The sequence below is a fragment of the Camarhynchus parvulus genome, chromosome 2, assembly GCF_901933205.1.
Source record: "Camarhynchus parvulus chromosome 2, STF_HiC, whole genome shotgun sequence".
Lineage (NCBI taxonomy): Eukaryota > Metazoa > Chordata > Aves > Passeriformes > Thraupidae > Camarhynchus > Camarhynchus parvulus.
The window spans coordinates 58,040,974-58,057,569 of record NC_044572.1 but is presented as its reverse complement, the minus strand read 5'-3'; the positions used below and the strand labels follow the sequence as shown (position 1 = coordinate 58,057,569).

Below are 16,596 nucleotides of genomic sequence, written 5' to 3'. Positions count from 1 at the left end.
CACATAGTATTCTGAATGCTTTCATTTTGGGAAGGAGGAGGGAACCAGAACAACAACAGCAGCATTAAAGACCTCTTAATTATGCAAGGCGCTTGGGGAAACAGAGCTTAGCAAAATGATTTATTAATAGGGAAAAAAAAGACATTTTCTCTGAGCAGCTGCTTCCTACTATTTCTGTTGGCCTAAGGCACATGTTCCTCTGGGGCAGTGAGGTCAACTGTCATAGAAATACCCAAAAATCTTGGCAAAAACCTTGAAATGCCCCAAAATCCGCCATTTTTGTATCTTCTCCGTCTAGTTTTGGATTAGGTGGAGGAGAAATTAACTGGCAGTTTTCTGTTACTTGCATAAAACTTTTGCCTTATACTACTCTGTTGTTGAGCATTGTTAGATCTGCTTGTGTTTTTGCTGGAGTATTTGTATCATGCTGAGAAACATGGATTACTCTTTGGCAAATCTGAAGCTTTAAAACCTTTAAATACAGTGACATTACTATTAGAAGATGTTTAGCTGGTGGGGCCAGTTCCCTGTTCCCTCTCTGTGGGTAGATTTTTAAGGATATAGGAGGGCAAAAATCTGAACAGGTAGCTTTAGACAAAGGAATTCACAAACCCTATGAGCAGACCTAGCCAAAGGCAGAGGGATAAGTTGTGCTTGGAAATACTGTGTTGGTGAGAAGTCCTGAGAAGGATGATAAACCCTGCAAGAGGGGATTACTTGGTTGTTTTTTTTTTGTTTGTTTGTTTTGGGGGTTTGTTTGTTTTTGGGTTTTTTGTTGGTTTTTTGTTTGTTTACTTGGGTTTTCCTCCTTTCATCCATACTGCTAAATAAAAGTACGCTGTTTTCTTATTCTGCTTTGTATAATAAGTCAGCTGCAGGGGAGAAGCAGAGCATCGGTGTCAGGCATCCAGTCAAGGCTCAGCCCAGAGGCACCCCTGCCTCAATTTACCTCCTTTTTCTTTTGGACAGGAGCTAATATACATTGTGCCCAGGTGGTGACACATGAACAAACCAATGTGGCTCTCATTGGAGAGCGGGGCACTGTGCCCTGATGGTCATTGCTGGGGACAGGATGGACCATACGGTGAACTGGGGCAGGATACAGTTCTTGTCCTGGACTCCTCACTGGTTTTCCTAGTCCTCCCCTTGTGATGGCCCCCAATGCCAGATTGAAAATGGTGCTGACATCTACTGGTTGTTGTTCAGATATTAATGCAATAATTTGCTTTTCCCTCATCTTCTGAACTAAGACAATAATGCTGAATTTACTGTTACTTATTATAATTTCAGGTCTGCATGAGAGTTCTTTGAATGATCAGAGTTTTTTTTTTAATCTTTAAAATACTCGCTTCTTTGTCAACAAGCACTGAAACCTTGAGAGTGTGTCTGTGTTTGTGCCTGTGTCTGATTAATCCCTGAAGTACCCAGTTAAATGAACTCTTTGGATTGCTGGCAACAAAAATTATGGTTGTGGATTTGACTCATTTCCATGCCAACAATTTAATACATCCATACATGTCCTTGATGCCAGGTGTGCTTCTCAACTGAGAATTACATTCTTGGGGCAGCCCTGAGTAGGTTATGGTAGGCATCTGCAGGAGGAAATAAATTTACATAAAGCAAGAGGGACTTAAGCCTGTGCAGATTGGATATTCTTGAGATTGAAGTGGCACAGAAAATAGAAGTGAAGTTGCAGGAAAGTGTTAGCTTTAAACAAAAACAATTGAAAAATAAAATTCCCAAGGTGGCTGCATTCCTTCTAAATCAAAAGCAGTTGAAATGTAATTCCCCATGTGCTGTGATACCACCTACGGGATTTCTGTGGGGAACACAACCCTGACCACAGCATTTAGATTTTTCATCTTAGGGTTGAAGGTTTATTTTAAAACCACAAGAGCATGATGTCCTCCTGAGTCTGTCAAAACAAATGTTTCCCACTCTGTAGTTAGCTTTTTCTGTATTGAATTTCAGGAAAGTTGAATTCCTTCTCAGAAACTTTGGTGTGTTGCTGTCAGCAATTACAGACCTGAGCCCAATACCTCATATACTTCCTGCCCACAGAGGCATTTCTAACATGCTTAGTGCATATAGTATGCACCATAGATCTGCCTTGTAAAAAAATCATCAGAGTAATACAATCTGTGAAAAATCTTGTGTTTCTGCAGCCATCACAGTAGTGATTTTGAACCTGTGAAATCCATATGCATTTTGGAGAGCAGAGGATTTCTGTGTTAAAAGATTTGCATTTGGGAGCCATAATTAAATGCAAACTTCAAAAAATAGATCTGAAACTGTAATACTAGTCCTAAACTGCAGACAAGTGACCTGAGTGTTAAACATTCAAAGAAGCATCTGGGTTGTGGCTGTGAGTCTTTTATTAACCTGTACATTTTGGGCAAGACCTTTCATTCCACAACCTAGAAAAGGCCGTAATATATGACAGAAGATATGTACTCTTCAAGAATAAGTAGTAATGTATGGAATGCATTTTCAACTCACTTGATTCTTTCCAGACACAGAACTGTTGTCACTTAATTGTGGGTTGAATTGGCCAAGTAAAGCACAGAGCTGTCATTCAAGCCAGGAGGCTGCTGGATGTTTAGTAACCACTTTTATCCTGATTGGATAGGACTGGACAAATTCAACCCTCTTGCTCAGTGAGTGCTGGTTTTTTTCAAGGGTATCAAGTACCTGCCTGGTGGGCAGCCCGGTGCTGTGAGATGGCTGCAGGTGGGTTGGATGCAAAGGAAAACATTTCAAAGTTATTTCATATTTATTATGAGTAGATGCAAGAAGATTTTTTTTTTCAATGAGAACAAACAGGCATTGGAATAATTTCTCCAGGGAAGAAAGTTGTGGATTCCCCAACACTGGACACTTTTAAGGTTGAGCTGGACTGGGTTCTGGGCCATCATTACAGTGTGCTTTTGCCGAGTAAGGTTGGACCAGATGATGCCTGACGTTTATTCCAGACTGGTAGTCTGTGATTCTGTGATTATGTGTTGCTGCAATGGAACTGTTGATCTAGAATTAACTTACAGAGAGAAAACATGTTATGGAATGCAAATCCAAGCACTGGAAATGACCACATTTTAAAAATGCAAGGCAAGTGAGGAGACCAGCCAGACAGTTAGCATGTATGGTGGTGCTTTTCAGCTGCTCAGAGCTTTATTACAGATTTACAGCATTGTTGATGTGGGAAGAAGCAGAGCCACCTAGAGCCCAGGGCTGTGTCCCATCATGTGTTGACTAGCTTCAAGGGTGGAAAATAATTTTGTTCTCTCTGGACAACCTGTGCCCTGCGCTGTTTTAACCAATCTCATAGTAAAAGTGATGTTCAGGTGAAGTTTGAGGTTTCTCATTTGTGTCCACTGCCTCTTACCCTGACATCAGGGTCTGCCTTTCCTAACACTTCTAGATAATGAATGAGGCCTTGGAAAAGGCATCTGCCACTAACAAAGTAGTTAAAAGTCTGCTGCAGCGGGCAGTAAAAATGTATTGAAGACCAGCAGCAGCTGCACACCCATTTACTGTGAATAAATGTTCCTGCTGTGTTCTGGTAGGAAGCCTCTCTGCTGTTAAAAATCAGAGCATCAAAGGATGGCACAGTTGCTACATTCGCAATGCCAATGCCTTTATCTTCACCTGGAACAGTTCATGGCTGATGGACAGCCCTGCTGTACACAGGAAACTTGGGTAAACTATTCCGTTTGGGAAACTTGGGACTGAGAACAAGGACTGAATTTTCTTTTATTGCAGAGTGTGATGCAGTGATATTAACAGTGATGTGCTTATAATTGTGTGCATTTGCTATTTATTTACTTGTTGAGTGTCATTGTGCTGCTTCTGAGTACGTAACAGAAAATGAACACAAGGTGTGATGGATCATGGGTCACGCATCAGAGCAAGAAGGGCCACAATAATGGTTAACAGTCTGTGTTTCTGTACTGCACATGCCCTTGATGCAGCAACAATGATGTGAAAAGTTCAAAGAGCATGTCCGAGGCTCTGGCCCTTGCTCACACCCATGTTTGCCTCTGAAGTTTTTTAATCAGTTGCCAAGAGAAACTTCTCCACATGAACATAACAGATGCTGTTACCGGATTGTAATCAAGCCTTTGCATATTTTTGAGTGTGCTTAAACTTGACTAAAATTCCTTCTCAGAATAATGAAATGCATCTCAGTTCCACGTATCACTGTTGTTACAATCTGGACTGTGTTAGCTGCTTTGCCATCGCAACTGACTGACCTGGGACATGGGTAACACAGCTCCCCTCCACAGGCCACAACTCCGCTTGCTGTGTTCCTAAGCTGTGGTCACTGACCAGCACTGCCTGGCTGGGCCATCTCCCAGAGCAGGGTGGGAAGTCTGTGTTGAGGTTGTTTGTGATGGTACATTCTTACTGCATCACGTATGGATGGAAATAATAGTTTCCCTCTCTCTTTTCTGCTATGATAAGTCTCTATGATAAGCATTCTGTTACATGGTTTCATTCCCTTGACTCTTTCTGTCTGTAGAGTTTCTCCTGTTGAAGCCTAAAGCCAGAAGGGAAAATAAGATAGATTTAATTGTTTCTACTTTAGAATTGTGTATTTGCATTTCTCACTTCTCCTTTGACTCATCTGGGCCTTGAGTGAGGCCTTAAAGCTGTGGTGCAGGGAGGCAGTAAATCCTGCATTATGGATATGAGCAGCACTTCAGAAAGTACTGCAGCCACAAGATGCTGCTCCAGAGTTTCCATTGCCACTTCAAGCCTGTTAAAAGAAGCAAAATGCACAACCTGCCACATTCAACACAGGCGCAGGGAATGTGTGTGTGTGACAGCATTTGTTTTCCAGCATGGAAGCCAGATGGGCTACTTGTTGTATCTTGTTTTCTGGCTAAGGCATGTCCCTGCTTCTGAACTGGATGAAGCTGGTGGTGCCCACAGCCAGTGCTAATGACAACACAGCCACAGCCTTGCTGACAGCAGCTCAGTTGCTGCATGGAACTAATGGCTGCAAATATTTAAACTTTGTTATGCCAGAGGCCCCGAACATGATGCAGCGGTCGGGGGCCGATGGCTGCTCCTGACTGATGCCAGCAATTCCACTGGTACTTGGAAGCTGCTCTTACTGCCCTGAGCAGCAGGGACCAGAGTGAAAACACCAGAGGGAACTCAGAGGAAAATGAACTGCTGCAGCTGAATGCACCTGAGAATGAAACCATCCAAAGTTATCTTTTTAGCCTTTTTGTGTGCTTATAGCCAGACAGCAGCGTGTATAAATTAGGCAATAAGTCAGTGTGATCCTGCATCTTTGATTGCCATTTGTACTTGAAATTCAAACTTAAAAGTATTAACCCCTCATGTTTTGGTTCTTTACCAAAATAAATTGCTAAATTCTGTACAATGGCCAAATGTGGTCTTCCTGAAGAGGCTGATAATGGACCCTGATACAGAGCACTGTGATATAAATATATTTATATGCATGTATATGTGTATATTGGTGTGTATACAAGCATATATGTGCATCTGAATATATCTTTATTTATATTTACTGAATGTTGCTCCTGCTGCTGCAGCTTAAAATGTGGCTAAAAAGTAAATTTATACAGCAAACAGCAGTAGCAACCCATCCACTTCTTGTACTGTCAGCAAACAGGGCAGAATTGCAGAACACCAAGCTGAAGAGCAGGCTTTAATTTGAAACCTGCCACATTAGCACTGGTGAGAACTTCTGTTCTGCTGTATATCATAACCCACTGATTGAATCATTTAACCCCCTAGGACTCTTCAGCAGTGCTGGCCAGAAGAATGCTGGCTTAGAGGAGGAGTCAGAACTGAATAAACCAGATTGAAGGCCTTTGTATATATTGCAGCTCATGCTGAGAACTGAGCACAAAGAGGCAAAGTGAGAAACCTTGCCAAGCACAAGAGAAGGCATTTGCAAAAACACGGGGATGGCTCTTTAGAGCAAGAAGCTATGGAATTATGAAGGAGTGTCAGAATTGCAGAGCCATCAGCACCCTTTGGCTCAGGTTACTCTCCTTACTGGACCTGGCCAAATGAAGAAGAATCCAGCTTTGAGGAAGGCAAATCAGAAAATACTCTGGGGGGAAGAATAGATTTATTCTGTTTTAATAAAGGACTGTGATCTAATTAACTCTGTTAATAATCTGTTAATACAAGTTTGCAAGTCACTTATAGGTTCACAGATGTGTTATATATACACACACATAACCAGAATTATTCTCATATATATGATAATAGTATGAAAAATTTAAGGTTAATAACCTTTCTTTATGTAAATAATGGTAGGATTACTGCACTATTTCAAGAACTGTTGCATCTTCAGGGAAGGCTGTCCTTTATTTTTTATTTTCCTTTATGTCCTAGGAACCGAAAGGCAAAAAAAATCCTTTTACAAGAGCTTTTACTTAGATATTTCACTGTTGCCTTAGAAGATCATCTGGTCAAACCTTTTGGTTCATTTAGCACCATGTCCAGTTGTATCTTGAAAACTTCCAGTTGAAGGGACTCCACCATGTCCCTGGGGAGTTTATTCCAGGGATTTGTTATTATCACTGTAAAAAAATGTCTTATATTGAGATTAAATGCTCCCAATTTTTTTCCATTAAGCAGTGCATGTACAAAGTCCACTAAATTAACAAATTAAATTAAATTAATTGATGTTTCCCCAGTTTTCAGAGTAAGCACCTTTGCTTTCAATATTGGTTATACACAATTTGCCTTCCATAATGCAAATGTTGGTAGCATTGAATTTGTATACAACTGTAGCTTCAAATATAACTGAAACATCCAGTTTCATGATGTTAACTAACAAAAGATGATGTACATCAGCATATCCTTTTGACTTTTGTTGTGATAACTTGAGACAAACCAACCTGCTAGGGCTTGGAAACATATTTCTCACAGAGATTTTGTTTGTTTATGCACTAAGATGCTCTTTGGCTTATGCAATGGGCTCAGCAAAAGATTGCAGCCCAGAGAAGACTGGGAGAGAGCACAAAACAAGCAGTGACTGAACACCTGTATGGGAGGCAGGATGCCTTAGCAGTGGTAGGTGCAACCACTCTTAGAAGGTGGCAGAGTTACCTGCAGTTGTCACCTTCATTACTGCTCCACTGGGAGCAGCTGGAGCCACTGTCTCACTGTATAAAAGCACCAGTTCAAAGAACTTGCAGGAGATTGCAATCAGGTCTTGCACAACCCTGGCAGAGACATCTTTTTTCCCCCTAACTGTTACTTTTTGGGATTCACTTGACTTGCTCACAGTCCAGACTTCAAATATGAAACACTTTGGCTGCAGTCTCACAGAGCATTCATGTATTTGTATTTGCTCATGTAAATGCTCCCAGAGCTTCCTACGACTAGAGATGGTGGGGAAAAGTTTTGAAATATCCTTTGTTATGTGTAAAAGGAAGAGCTGGAGAAGTGTCATGAACTCAGCAGAGATGTATAAATAACATTTAGCCTTTGAACTGAGAGACACACATGCAAATCTCCAAGTGATGACAGTGGGTAAAGCACCATAAAAGCAGAGCAAGGGAGAGGAGCAGAGCTGTGAAGTGACAAAGTGACACTGCAGTTCCAGGTGTGATTTTGTGCCTGCTCAGAACTGACTGTTCCTCACCTCCAAAATTCAGATGCCAGCTCCTGCTGGACTCAGCCAGAAATCTCTTGCTTTTCCTTGCTCTGGTGTTTGTCCCCATGGCTGATCCTTTCCTGGGGCTGTACAAAGTGGCACCTCTGGCATCTCTGCTTCTCTACCACCCTGCTGGGAAGAGCCAAACTAAGCAAACGGAGAGAGGACAGTGACATCTCTCTGGAGCCAGTTATTGCCATTGCTGGTTTTCATCAGAGAAGCAAATAATGTTTTGTAAATGTTCCATCTGGGTCCTGTTATAAAAGCAACAAACAGGCTTGTGCTGCTTTGAAGTGCCCTTGTGCTGTCTCCATTCCTTTTAAGTGAACCCAGATTTCCACAGAGATGGTGACAGAAGATTGTTAGCACCTTTATGGAAAACTCCTCTGAAACCTGCACCAGATTTGTCCTCCTCAGGTTCAAATTTCCTAGGTTGCAATTAAGACTGGGCTTGGTTTCTTCTATTTTTTTATCCCAGTTCAACTGAATTCAAAACCCACGAGTAAACAAGTTCTTCATTCTTTTGAGGTAGTCCAAGATCTTGAGAAAACCTGGGAAATAGTTAAGTGCTTTTGTTCATCCAGAAAAAAGAGCATAAACCTTGTAGTCTGAATGCTGGACTTCTGCCTTCAGAATTTAGGATTCTGTGAAAGCTCATTGGTTCTGTACAGGTTTAACCTCTCAAAAGCTTCACTCTTTTCTAGCAAGCAATGGACACTGACATAAATTAAAGAATCACAATCTCTGGGCTTAAATTCTGCTTCTCCCAGATTCATCACACAATTTAAGGCAACTTTTTTGTCATAATTTCTCATCAAAGAAAATCTTCACAGATGTATAAAAGTAAGTTCACTGTTCCACCAAAAGTGTGCTTTTAAAGCTCTTTACTAAGTTTTCCAGTGTGGTGCATGTATATATATATAAAAACATGTATGTGTGCGTATATATAATTTTTTTTTTATTAAGACATTTATGATTACTTTTTTAGTAGGCATCAGATTTGCTTCAGCTAAATGCTAGTTAAACTAAGAAACTACATATTGAAGAGATATTTGCTAATGATTTGGAAAAAACAAACAATCTGAATTGTTTGAAGCTTCTGGGGCTATCATCTGAGCCATTTCAGTTCAAAAAGCTTTTCAAAAATGCATCCATTCTATTTCTCTGTCCAAGTCTAAAGAATACACATAACAAATTTCAGAAACAGATGGATTATCAACATACTCAAGTTTTTTGTTTCAAGACTTGGACGATTATTTGCATGAGTTTTCCTCAAGGTATTTGGCAAGAACACTTTCATCCTTGAGACCCTCTTGACATCTATTTGGGAACATTTTCTGTGAGTCATGTGTGTATGTAACTGCAGTTAGTTTTAAGTGCTTATTTTGAGAGAGAAAAGGAAATCTATGCAGTCTTGCTGAATCCATAGAATTACATGCATTCTACACAAGGATACAAGACACAAGTGTTTATTAAAATAAAAAGCTTTAATGCTTTTGCATTTAAAAGATTTAGCAGAAAATAATTGCTACAAACATGCTACAACATACATGTTCAAAAAAGTTTTCAGTGCTTTCTTTCAAAGTTCAGCATTTTGGCAAAAATAAGTTTTTCTGTATATACTTCAAAACTTGGCTATCATAATACTGATATAAAATACTTCATGTAGAGTAAAGTCAGGTGCATAAAATACAATAAGTAATAAAACATACTGTTTGTATAAACATTTAAAGTATAAATTTCATTAGATAACATGCAAATACTGCAATATTTTAAATGGCACTTAAATATAGATACTGAGATTCTTTATATTTTGCATCCAATATGAGATTCTGAAATGTACAAAACTATAAAAAGAACACATCTCTTCACTGAAGTCAGGTACTAGCATAGAGCTTGATTGTCATTTTACAAGCAGTGAGCCCAAAGTCCTGCAAGTCTTCACTAGTCCAAGGAAAGATGTCTATTGAAATAGACCCAGGGCTAGTTAGTTTTCTTCATAATAAAATATGGAAGCATATTTACATGAGAATAAACTCTTAATTTTTTGGTAAGGTAATTAGGTAGCAGCAATCTGTTTCTTCCAAAAATGATGTTTAAAATAGGTGCATGCTTTCTTTGTCACTGATATGCATCTGAATAATATAAAATTAGCATTCTTCAGTAAACTCAAAACACTGTTTAGTTCATGGCTGAAAAAACCCTATAAGATCCCTTCTCCTCAAAATCATAAATCCATAATGTTAGAACCTTCCAGAGCATATTTATGTTTCCAAGATCAATGGAAAACAATCTAATTGTGCTGAAACAGTCATCTCACTAGTTATGAATAAGAGAATAATCTTTTCACATTATTCAAATACTTTTAGTCCTTCATTGAAAAATGTAAGTTCATCAAATCTTGCACATTTTTTGTTTTCTGGTTCAGTGATCAACAACTCCAAAAGTCCTTCACAATACGAATGCCACAGTGCTGGTGCATATTTCCCAAGCAGTTACAAGCAGTATCTCAATGCTGATGCCAAGGTGAATGGAAGGCTTATGAACAGGGAGTGCAGAGCAGGCACCACTTGAGCAGAAGCAGAAGAAATGCTAAATGAAACTTGTACTTGAGATGCAATTAGAGCTGACAGTGGCACATGTGACGCTAATGTTGGGCTGTCCGAATTGATCAGAGACTCAATCTTTTCTGCCTCTTTATTGCAGGCTTCAATCTAGAGGGGGGAAAAAAAGTTATTATTTCTCTTCTTACCATGTAAAATGCCAATGCAAAAATATTCCCATCAGCACATAAGATTTATATAATTCTGGGGAGTACTTGGAAAACAGGTCAGAGGTCTCATCATAGACTTTGGTACTATGAAAACTCCTGTGGAAGCCCTGAGCAGTAGAAAAGGAAAAGGAAGGAAGCTATATACAAGTTAGTGTGGGTTGATATGTTTTGAATGTTGATGCAAAAAAGCCCACAGTGAATTATCACTAAAGAAAGTGTCTCTAAAACTGAGGACTTCCTTCCTGATTGACCAACTTACTTCCTTGAAGTCTGCAATGGTGGAAAAATCCAGATTTTCTCCTTCCTGGGATTTTTCTTCCAAATGACAGATAACTGATTTCGTGTATGGGAAAGGGAGAAAAGAATGGAAGTAACAGAACCTGGGAAACTGCAGGTTTCCATTTCCCCACTGACATGATGATATTAATGAATTTCTGTTAAGAAATTTTTTCCACTTCATTTTCTACTGCACCCTAGAAAGGAATTGAGTAATAAGTCTCTTTAAAAGCATTGGAAGCTGCCTCTGGTGAAGTTTAAACTTGACAAACTTAATATCTGGAGGTCCAAAGCTTTGAAAGTTGAGGAGTGTCTAGCTCAGCAATGGGTGCCACCAATGAGGTAAGCAATGGAGGCCTCTGATTTTGGAGTCCTCCTCCCCCCAGGAATCTGACAGCACCTGCTGCAGATGGAGTGAGAGCTGACCAGGCTGGCAAGACTTTCTTTCCTAAGTCACGGTAACAATTTGGGCTATTTCTGCTAGAGAAGGAGACAGAAGTTGGAGCAAAGTTGGACATAACAGGGCATGAACAATCAAATTACACACAACATATCTGCCTGAGAAACAAGCACCATCCTACACATGTAAAAGTGAAGCAAAATAATGCTGGGTAAATAAAATAACAACATCATCTACCTGCAATGGTTTGGGGTTCTGATCCACAGGAATGATGAGAATCACAATTTCAGATTCTATGCTTAAGTATCCAAACACATCACACTGTGGCACTGACACATGCAGGCGGATTTTTTCAAGTATGTCAAGTACCGTTATCGGCTTTTTATTTGTTACCTGGAGGAAAACAAAGAACTCTGTGGATGAAGTGATATTATGGAAAATTCTCCTCCTCAGTTTGATAACATTATGTCATGCCAGAAAATGTGTTTCAGCCATTAAACTACTCAGTTCCAAACTCTACTCTAAATACTAGCAAAAGACCTAAAGGATTCAATGCTTCTAAAACATCATTCTAAGAAATGATTCACTGATTCTAGAAAAACCTGAAAACCAACCCCTCCAAAAATGTAAAAAAATTAAAAAAAAAAAAAAAAAAAAAAGTGAAGGAAAGAAAGAAAGAAAGAAAGAAAGAGGAAAAAGATTTACTTCTTATACTGTGTGGTTTTGATATGTGGTGTTGTCCATGTTCATGGTTAGTGTGTCTGTGTATCACATACCTCAAAATAATGTAACTGGTTATCTGTTACAGTGGTTTGTGCTCCCACACTGGAAAACAAGAGGCAGAGCAGCCCTAGATTTATAGAACTCTGTAGTATTTGAAGTAGGTTTTTCTCACATGAACCAGCTGTCTGAACTAAAAGAGGCAGACATTACAATCCAGGTATTAGGGTGCATAGTAGGTGAGAGAAGTTATCACCAACTACTTGAATAAGACCAATACGTTTCTTTAACTAGAAGGGTTTCTTCTAACAGAAACTAAAAATTCTTCACGGTCACATGCTGTAATGTATGAACTGAGAAGCTGCAGTAGCCACTGTGTCCCTCGTACCATTAGAGATGACAACTGGACAACACTCCAGGATGCTGTCATGACCCAGCAGACACTGTTATTCAGCAAAATTGGTCAACACACATACACAGCACCTACAAACACAAAATCTCTGACAGGAAAGCAGTAGAATCATAGATGCTGTTCCCATATAATTTGTCTGCATTATTACAAGTCAAAAACTGCAAACTGCAGTATTAAAAACCGCAAACCTGTGTCTGCTTGTTTGTGTCTACTCTAATTCTGTTTTGCTTTGTATTCTAATTCAATTTATGACTCAGATAAAGAAATAAAGGAAAGTATAAGCAGTACAAGGAAAAAAAAACCCCAACAATCACAAAAAACAAATAAAAAATAATGGTTTTTATAACATGTTAACCTTTCAGGAGGAAGTGCACTGTAACTTGACTTTTCATATACCATTTAACATTAGGCATGATTGAACTTGTTTACCCTTGCAAAATTATCCAGCTTGTCTTTGTCATATAAGATTCTCAGCATTCCAGCACATAGTGGACAGCAGGCTCCTATGTGAATTAAAGAAATCTCAGTAATAAAAACAAGTAGTCTTTTCACCTTTAAGTAAGCAAGAGTCAAAATCTGAATATTAACTAAGCATGAAAATAGCAAAATTACCAAAGCAAAGTAAATGTTTCAATTTGACAGCAGAATTGCACATTTCTAATATTATTTTAATATTGAAAACATTTATAATGCAAAATCTGTCACCTTTCCACACACTTTTACTACTATCAGCATCAAGCAACATGATGAACTTTCACTCTTTTTAAGATCCTTCATTATTGTAAGCTAAAAACTGGAGGCACTGTGTGTACCACAAGATTTTGTATGGATGCATGCATATCACCTACAGAAATGATGGATTTCAAGAACTGATATAGCTAGGACATGACAGAAGCTTTATGCACATTGCAAGGATTAATTTCTGCAGTTACACCATGTTGGAGAGTAAAAGCTTTAGATAACAAGGGAGAAAAAGTGCTTTTCTGACAGATGTTATATTTCTCCTACTGGTTTTCCTCATCATGTCAGAAACCAAAGGAATAATATTTCAACTTTCTATCCATGGCTGTGTATTAAATCCACTCACCAACTTATATGTAATTCACATTCACAGAGTGACATTTACGGTACTAAATGTGATTACAAAGCACAAAGACCTTTTTCAAAGGGGGCAAGAAAGGAGAAAAAGAAATAAAACTTTCATTTTAAGAACAGAGCTTTTCTTGCTCTGTGTATTACCTGTGATTAGTTGTTGTTTCATAAAGGAAGCACTTATGGAAACAATAAAAAACTGGTTCAAGCCAGCACACTGCAAAACTACTCCTGCTGTCTTCCACAGTACTGTGAATACATATGGCATTTTACTTTGTCTCCTAACTAACTAAATACCATCTTTGCCCTTCTGGGAACCCAATGCTGATGACAGCTCAGCATTCCAATGTGGAATCTGTGCTGCCACTTCTGAAAAATTACTCATCAGATTCCTAGAAGCATCCTACCCTGGACACCACAGAGCTCATTCGTTTCTCCCAAACTCATCCCAGCTGCCAGTCTCTAAGAGACTGAAGGAGCATCCCCCTAAAGCCAAGGTCTTTCCAATTCAGGTTTACTTATCTGAGTCCTGATACTGGCTGGTTCTAGCCCTAAGCAGAGCCATGGCTTTATGCTTTCTGTTCATACAATATGTTAAAGCCTGTTTTATTCCAAGCATCGCCCTGGAGAACTGTCCCCTGTCTGCAGTGACCGGCCCACCTGGCGCCAGGACGGGTTTGCAGGCGGTGGCAGAGAGCTGGGGGCAGCTGACGAAGGCGCACTCGGAGTGGGAGCTGCGGTCGGAGAGCACGCCCACGGCCTGGCAGTGTCCCTGGTAGTCCACGGCCACGCGGTCGGCAAAGGCGGCGCAGACGCTGCCGTAGGTGTCCCCGTTGTGCCCGCACACAGGCTCCGGTGACCTGCAGAAGGGCTGGAACACACGGCAGCGCCTGCAGCCACGGCTCGGCCCCGCCGCACAAACTGCCGAGTCGTTTCAACACCAGGAAAGGCAAAGTTAATGGGAACTCACTGCTAATATTGTCAAACCTTTGGAAAGGTAGGAAATCCAGAGGAAATAACCTGCCACTTTATGAATGGGCCATAAATGAAAAGGTAAGTACTCCAAGAAGGTGACAGAGTCTGAGAAATGCACAATAAAACATATTTCAGAAACTAAAATCTTTTGTTCTGTGCAATGCTTAAATAAAATGACCATATTTAAATTAACCTATGAAATAAATTCAAATAATTATAATTTCACTATAACTTAAATTATTCTACTAATAATTAACTCATTAGTAATTTATTAATTCATCTGAGTGTGGCTTTGTGTGCTTAAAATTTAGTGTGCATGCACACATGTTTCTAACACATTCTTGTATATTTTTATATATCACTTATTTACCTATATGACTTACATTTGTGTATATGTTATTGTAAGGTGACAGAACCACCTTGTCTAACACCACCGTAGAGAGTGGTGCGATGCAAAAACTAAACCTAATTTTAATCCTTCTCAAGGATTAATATGAAGACTAATCTAATGCAAACTAGAAAATTATTACAAACTGCCTAGTATGTAAATAGATCCTGAGCAATGAAGTTGGTAAACATGAGGCACAATCACACAAAAAGCTAAAGACTTTGTATGATTGGGCATTATTTTATATTATTTTATATTTCAACGAGTTAAAATTGGTAAGAATTAGCATTTAAGTGACCAAGGAACTGCACTAATTACTGCAAACACACCTTAGCATGCAAGCTTTAATAGTATATATAGGAAGATATAAATATCAAGAGTATTACCCCCAAGAAAGCAGAAGTAGAGCTTTTGATTGGCTTTGAGAGAACTGTTGAGCAGAGAAACACGTGACAAAATTCTGAAGACTGTGAGATTATTTTTATACTAGTTAAAAATAAGTTTTTAGATTACTATTTTTTATTAGCTATTAACCACAAAAAGAATACTTAAAAAAGACCCAAACAAGCAAACAATATTTAAAAAAATAAAAATAAAAATTGTTAAGTTGAACACTAAGGAACAAAGAAGATTTGATACTTATTGCCAGAACCACTTCCTACCTGGCATGGTCCTCGATATGCCAAAGTTTTTCCTTTTTGGTACAAAGTACACAAGTTAGTGTATTCCACATTGTCTGTGTCACAAACAGGATCCCGTGTCTGGTCACAATTTAACTGCCTTGGCACACATTCATGCTGGCTGCATTCAAACTTCTCAAAATTGGTCAAGCACACTTGTTTCTTTGGTATGCACCTGCAGAAAGTCATAATAATTTCATGTCATGTCATGGGATTATTTTGTTTTTAATTCTCAAAAATTGAGGGAAAATATTTTCAGTGAAATTTTCTCCAGTGCTTTAGAACTCCCTGTGGTTCAGCAGAGCCGCGGGAAATACAAGTGATAGAACACTCTGAATAGCCCTTTCCAGGTCTCATCACAAAACTGGAAGAGTTTCAGACCACGTTTACTCAATGTATGTCAACACATCTGTAGTTTCCACTAACATTTATCTTTTACCAAGTATTTTTCAATGGATTATTGACAAAGGCTTGGATAAACTTCTTACCTACTCCCATACTTCATTTTGTAAATGAATATTTAAGAACAGCTAGGCTAGAGAAAACATGGAAACAGCAAGAAGAAAAAATTGTATTGCAGAGGTCTAGACTCATCCTTCTCTGAGAAAAGGGTGAAAACAAGACCTACAAGATTATATGGTTTCAATTACAACTATCTAATTGGATTCTAGCTTTGGAGGTTTGGGATATTGTACAGCATCCCACCTAGAGGATGACTGCAAACAGAAAAATCTCGTATTTACACCTTCTTGGCATCCATTCCTCTGCAGCCTTCACAGACAAGTACAGACAGAAAACCAGCACAATTTCTTTCCCCTTTGGATTAACCATGTACCTTCCATGATCTTAGCTGCAAAGCATTTGGCATAGGCCCTGCAAGGCATCCCTGTGCTAGAGGAATGCCACCCAATGCAGCCTGCTGAGCAGGCTGATGAAAGCTCTCATGGCTCTCTGGACAACTCCCTCCTTCCATAAATCACAGCAGTGCTGCCACCACTGGATAATGCACAGTATGTCCTTATTCTCTCTGAGTGCCGCACTCCCATGCATTACAGACACGCCTTTGATATTAGGGAAGGCTTGGAAATTCTGAGATTTAAACACTTCACAAGTGCAATGTAAGATCCTAAACACATTTCAAGTGCATCAGGGGCATCTTCAGACGAGCATGTTCAGTTTGAGCTACATTATCAAACTGACCCAGAAAAATGTACTGTGTACAGTCCTTTACT

The 16,596-nt window shown here is 39.3% G+C and overlaps 1 protein-coding gene across 3 annotated transcripts in view; it reads right to left on the bottom strand.

The window, feature by feature from the left end:
- Positions 1-9,116: 9,116 nt before the first annotated feature.
- Positions 9,117-16,596, bottom strand: part of RECK (reversion inducing cysteine rich protein with kazal motifs) — a 48,978-nt gene continuing 41,498 nt past the window's right edge. For all 3 annotated transcript variants that reach the window (XM_030969389.1, XM_030969370.1, XM_030969379.1), the window contains 5 exons: positions 15,347-15,539; positions 13,982-14,192; positions 12,659-12,732; positions 11,335-11,490; positions 9,117-10,362 (listed from right to left, as the gene is read on the bottom strand). In XM_030969389.1, the coding sequence (XP_030825249.1) occupies positions 10,144-10,362; positions 11,335-11,490; positions 12,659-12,732; positions 13,982-14,192; positions 15,347-15,539 (853 nt within the window). In that variant the 3' untranslated portion in view covers positions 9,117-10,143. The remainder of the gene's footprint in view (positions 10,363-11,334; positions 11,491-12,658; positions 12,733-13,981; positions 14,193-15,346; positions 15,540-16,596) is intronic.